The 6,000-nt window shown below is 41.2% G+C and overlaps 1 protein-coding gene across 8 annotated transcripts in view; it reads right to left on the bottom strand.

Annotated features, from left to right (window-relative positions):
- Positions 1-317: 317 nt before the first annotated feature.
- Akap7 (A-kinase anchoring protein 7) overlaps positions 318-6,000 on the bottom strand; it is a 112,744-nt gene continuing 107,061 nt past the window's right edge. For 4 of the 8 annotated variants that reach the window (XM_013110223.3, XM_005065796.4, XM_005065797.4 and 1 more), the window contains one exon: positions 1,646-2,394. In XM_013110223.3, the coding sequence (XP_012965677.1) occupies positions 2,198-2,394 (197 nt within the window). In that variant the 3' untranslated portion in view covers positions 1,646-2,197. Of the gene's footprint in view, positions 1,547-1,645; positions 2,395-6,000 lie in introns of those variants that run through there. The other 4 variants (XM_040758168.1, XM_021224168.2, XM_013110224.3 and 1 more) reach the window with 2 other exon arrangements.

The raw sequence follows: 6,000 nt of genomic DNA, 5'->3' as shown, positions 1-6,000 counted from the left end.
GGTTCATAGCCAGTAGCTAGCACACCTGTATATCTAAACGAGCTTGTTCTCTTCGTCATTGTGATGAAGTGACATAGGGTTAGTCATTTTGAAGACCTCACTTAGGTTGTCTTTCAATTTTCTCCTCTGCTATTACTTGTGTATGAAGTTGACTGATTTGAAACAGTCACGAAACAGTGTGACGTCGACAATGATGTGACAGCATGCTTCCTTAGCACAAAGACAGGAAACAACGAAACTACAGAGACCCACACTCATGACTTTGGGACACCAACAAGGACCCAGTGGTTTCCAGAAGAAAGAAAAGGAAAAGCAGCAAGGGAAACAGTACATTTATTAAGAGGCATGAAAATGTAGGAACTCATAAAGTATTACAATATGAATTAATGTCGTATCATTTACCCAGGGAAAAATTAGCCAAAATCCATGAGCAAACTGGATTGTATAAGGGAGATGACTACATATTTGATCTCTAATTATTTCCTCCCCCCATCATCTATTAGTAGCAGCAATTTTTAAATGACTATTGAAAAAGCTGTTGCAAATAAACATCACATGGGGAGAAACATTTTAAGAATGCTCTATTAAAAATGAACCAGGGGCTGGAGAGATGGCTCAGCCGTTAAAGGCTAGGCTCACAACCAGAAACTATAAAAGTGAATCAGTGCAAACTATACAAATGGGGAGGAACACAGTGCAGCTTGAGGCTGTTCTTCAGAAAAGTAGAAAATAAAAACACTGAACATTCATTCACTAAGAAAGGAAAAAGCAAACTACATTTTCATCAGTGAAAAATAACACATGTGGATATTATAAAACATTCTTAACCAGTGACTGCAATGATTACATTTATAAATGTTCATTCAAGTACGGATACTCAATAAGCATTCAAATTCTTATAATATGTAACACAATGTGAGGCTGGACAAGCCTGGCCAATGCTGGTAAGAAAGGGTCACATCAACAGGAGGCAGGCGACCCTTAGAATACTGTTGTTGCTTTTATTTTGTCTTGTTTTCTTGTCTACAAAGGATTTTTCATAGTCAATGTTCTTTTTGTTTTTATCTGCAAGGACCCATGGAACATCTCACAACAGCTAATTAAGAAGTTACATCTCTAAAATGAGTCAACAACACCCAAACAAACATTCTAAAACTCAACTTTAGCTGATGATGATGATAAGGCAAAAATATGTTTTCTTTGGCAAGAAGTTGTTGATTCCTTACCAAATGTTGGTTTGTGGGCTTTGTAGAAACTGTAAGAACACTTTAGTTATTTACCAAAGGGCTATGTCTGGGCTGAGAGTTCATAAGCTTTTCACCATCATAAGCAGTAGAGAGCTACAGCAAAGTCACACTTAAGTCAGCATCGTCTGTATGAATCCCATCATTAAGAACTCTTCCTTCGAAAAGCTCCTTCCTAATCATGGCCTGAGTCTCAGGCTTTAGCAAAAGTTCCTTTATCTGTTTCACTTTGGACTTCAGCTCCATCCTTTCTCGGTGCAAAGCTTCATTAATTATGTCTTGGATCCCAACTGGTTTCTTGCCTAAGGGGGAAAAATTATATGATACATTTAAAGTACAAATATCACTGAAATACATCAAATATGGCACACTGACTTATCAAAATAAGGCTGAAAACTCTCTAAAATGTTACCCACGTTTCATAGAAAAGATTGCATTTTGCCAAAAATATATAATTTACGTGAAACCTAATTTCTGCAAATAAAGATCACTGCATGGTAACAGTACACGGGGGACAAACGTGAAACACTGTAGACTCACTACACTCATGATCATTTCAACAGTGACAAACTGTTGACGGTACTTGACAGCTGTGTGCAGGTTTTGGCCTCAGATAGTAGTCAAATGCTCTAAGCAATGTAAACGGCAGTATTCCATCGGTGGCAAGTCCTCCCCCTCGGCCCGCGGGCCTTCCCGAGGTGGCCCCTCTCCCTCGTGCATGCTTGATGGTACATGGCCTTGGGATTGTTCTTCTGTAGACTAATTTCTTCTGCTGGCCCCGGCACCCCACTCTCTTCTGCTGTGTCGCAGCTACTTCAACACATCGATCATCCACGTGCTAGGCGATCTCTGGGGCTCGAACAAGACCCGTAAGTAGCACGTTGCAAGTCAGTCTGCGACTTAGCAGAGGGGCAGGGATGCTTTTCACAGAGCAGCGGGAACAGGCTCCACTCTCACTTCCTGTTGCTATCACTGCCTTTGCCATTCTGATTGGCCTCTTCAGCTTTGGTGGAGTTCCCCTCCCCCGGCTGCTTTTTGTTCTGCGTTTCTTCCAGATACTGCTGGACAGCCTTGAGCACGGCGTTCTCCACCAGCCTCTTACTGAGCCTGACCAGTTCGGCATCCTCAGGCTCCCCTCGGTCCTTCTCACCTACATTCCACAAGAGAAGAGAGGTCACTGAGCTCATATTGCCATAGCAACGAGGCCACCAGGGCCCAAGCTAGTTCAGCTAGTTAAAAGAGCAAGTGTCCTTCACTCTGCCAAATGAGATCTATAAATCCAAGGAGAGTGGGTTGCCTTTTCCTATGGCGTTTGTCCAAGCACGAGCCTGTCTATTGCTGAAGACAGTCCATTAGACATGCCCTGGCCCGCAGTGAAGTGGCCTTCCCATTTCCACAGGACTTTTGTGTTCCTCTATCGCCCAAAGCTAATGAGTGCTTGTGCCTGCCACCTGAGGTCCCAGGCACATGAATTCACCAAGGAGATCTGATCTGCTGTTCCTTCTCCAATGCTAATTATCAGGGAATCAAGAGTCCGCTGTCATCTCATGACTTGGGATCATTCATTTTAAAATGCTTGGCATAGAGACTGGTTGTCTCCAGCTCACAGCAAGGCAAATGCAGTCACCAGTGCCAGTAGCAGCAGTTTAAAACAGGACTGCAAAGACCAGCAATCTCTGTTTAAAAATCTCCTGATGGTAACTTCCTAGATGTCACAGTCTTATGATCATTCTGCTCTCCTTCTAGTGATACTTCAGGTGTACGTAAAGTATTCACTTCACTGCTTTGAAAAAGAGCTACTTCTCCCATGTTCTTGTACTATGCATCACCCTGCCACTCTCCAAATCCTCTCTTTACTGGGGAAAGGGAAAGGGCCTCTTCCACTGAGTTCACTCAGCACACTCCCTCCCTCCCTCCAATGTAGACTGGAAATCAGATGGTGTTGAAGAAGTCACCACGTTGCACACAGTGAGATGAGCCCATTGTGGGACAATCACCCAAGGGCTCATGATGACAAAGCCAGTACTACACCTGCATGTTCGGGTCTGGGACAGGAGGATACAATGAGTGTAAGCAGGAAGACGGATATTATTTTCTATCCTCATCTATAACAGGGCTTGGAGAACAAAAGAAGATGTGTCAAAAGCAACTTGTGGCCCTATACTGTCATTTGTCTACAACACAACACAGGACCGATTCCGTTGATAGCCCCCAGCCTGCCTATGGACAGATATCACAATCAAAAGTGAGGGTGGGTTACAACCAACCTAGAGAGATGCCTTAGCAACTGCTTTGTCCTCAAATATGGCACCAAAGATCAGTAGTCTAAGCACACGTGCAGTGCAAAACACGTTCAGAATTGAGTAAGCTTTGACTTGGTGACAATTACAGAGAATCTACTAACCAGATACATCATGTACAGAATTGAGTAAGCTTTGACGTAGTGACAATTACAGAGAATCATGGTATTTTGAAAAGAAGAAAAAAAATCATTACTAATATAGCTTTAGGCAAGGTTCAGATTTTACTAATAAGAATGTGTGGGAATGTTGTCTAATATTTAAAGTATTTGCTCTCAATCTTACAGCACAATATTTACCCTGTACAGATGAGATTTCTACATGCATTACATGTAACTATTTGTATAGTGGTTCTCCAAATTTAAAAGAGAAAACCAGATGCAAATGAACAGATGCTATCTGAGTGACTTTCAAAGCACTGGAAATGACTTTCTAAATCTCTGCCCTAGGTACTACACCCAGGCCAGGGACTGCATTTTTGTGGACAGCAGTATTTCAAATATCTTGGCATTTAAAGTCACAGAGACATTGACAGAATCAACAAGGTACATAATATTAGACCTGAGAGGGATTTTGGAGAATGAGTTATTAATTAATTAAATCCAATCTTGTTATCTTTACAATGAAAAAGGCTAGTATGGTTCACAGAGGAAGACCCTGCCTCAACACTTTTCCTAAAGAGAGAATTTTTCAATATAAAAGCCGTCCCAGAAAAATGTTAATTTCCCTTCTGGCTGTCCTATTTTTGTTCATGCTTTTACTATTATCCAAGTCAATCAAACTGAAAACGTGATTATCTTTGACACGTCCCTGCCCCTCATCAGCACACGTAATTGCAGAACACTGTCAATATGTGCTTCACAATTTCTCCTGCCTACAAGGCACCTGACTAAATGCCTCTAGATTAACTTTTCTAAAATGTCCCTTTCAGACTGCGAGTGGTGGCACACAACTTTAATCACAGTGCTCAGGAGGCAGAATCAGGAGGATCTCAGTGACTTTGAGGCCAGCCTGATCTACACACAGATCAAACTCTGGGCCAGCCAGGGCTACATGGTGCCCTATCTCAAAATACTTGCATAAGGACAGCAGTCTTTTACCTTAACCTACAAGACAAAGGCATTCCCCAGTGTCTCGTTAGCCATGGCAGCTCATCACAGGATGGCCATATATACAACTCTCCTTTGATTCCAGAAAGACAATTACGAAAGTATTCCTAACCAAAGAAAGCATCAAACTCATGATCAAAACTATCCTTTCTTGGTTTATTGACTCTCGTTCCCACTTAACAGATGAACTTTTGCCTTTGACAGTGTATTAAGAACTCTCCTTGACATACCTTTAGTGATAGTGTTTGAGACTCTGTAGCCCAGGATGGCATGGAATGCATTGCATAGCCTAGAACAGCTAAAACAGACAATAAGCACCCTGTCTCCAACTTCCAAATGCAGGAATTATAAACACAAAGAACCACACCCAGCTAAATGATTTCCATGAAAATCCTAAAACATATAAAAGTAATGGAAAAGGTTTTCAAACTACAAAACACAATCAAATGTGGTGGCTTATGCCAATAATCCTAGCATTTGGGAGGCTGTGATAAGAGGTAAGTGAGAGTCTAGTCTGCATTTTATAGTGAGTTTTACATCACTTTGGGCTATAAAATGAGCTTATCCCAAAATATCATTCACTAAATATTCACTAAATGAGAATAAGTCTGCTCAACATAGTATGTCCTGAAAGACACAAAGTTAAGATATTTTTCAACAAACTTCACATGAGCAATGAGGAGTAAACAACTCAATAAGTGTGTGGTACCCTTTATTAATGGTCTGTACCCATTATTCTGGCTTTGTTTATGTTTACTTGAGAGCTTTGGTACCAATACAAGTCAGTGATAAGGTTTATTTTTTGTGATGATAAAAAGAAAGTAACTCATCAGTGATGGAAAGAAAATTTTAGAATGTCTAGGATAATTTAAGGTGAGTCTTAGTGTGGCTCCATTGGTCTTTTAGCATACGAGCTGAGCTGACCCAACAAAAGCTGGATTGATATCACATGAAAAGCTCTAGAGATTGCCACTACCTTGTGACAACATCTAAGTGCCTATTTGTACTGACAAGAATAAACCAACAGATAGTAATTTGATTTCTTAAGAAGCAGAAAATATAGTGTAAGAATGAAAGAGGGGGAGAGAGAGAAGGAAGGGGGAAATACACACACACACACACACACACACACACACACGTGCGCGCGCGGGGACACATCAAAATGAGAACATTCACAGCTGTCACTACACACCAAGTATCAAAAGCCTTATTTTGGAAAGCACAGCTCCTCTGACTCCTGAGGCTGCAGCAGAAACTCTGGCTGACACTATGGATATTGTTTGCATTATCATGAGAAAACACAAAAAAAGAAAAGCTGAGAGGTTTGTGAATGTTCAAAGGCACACA

This window comes from Mesocricetus auratus, unplaced genomic scaffold (assembly GCF_017639785.1).
Source record: "Mesocricetus auratus isolate SY011 unplaced genomic scaffold, BCM_Maur_2.0 Super-Scaffold_100018, whole genome shotgun sequence".
NCBI lineage: Eukaryota > Metazoa > Chordata > Mammalia > Rodentia > Cricetidae > Mesocricetus > Mesocricetus auratus.
This window is presented reverse-complemented; position numbering and strand designations above follow the sequence as displayed.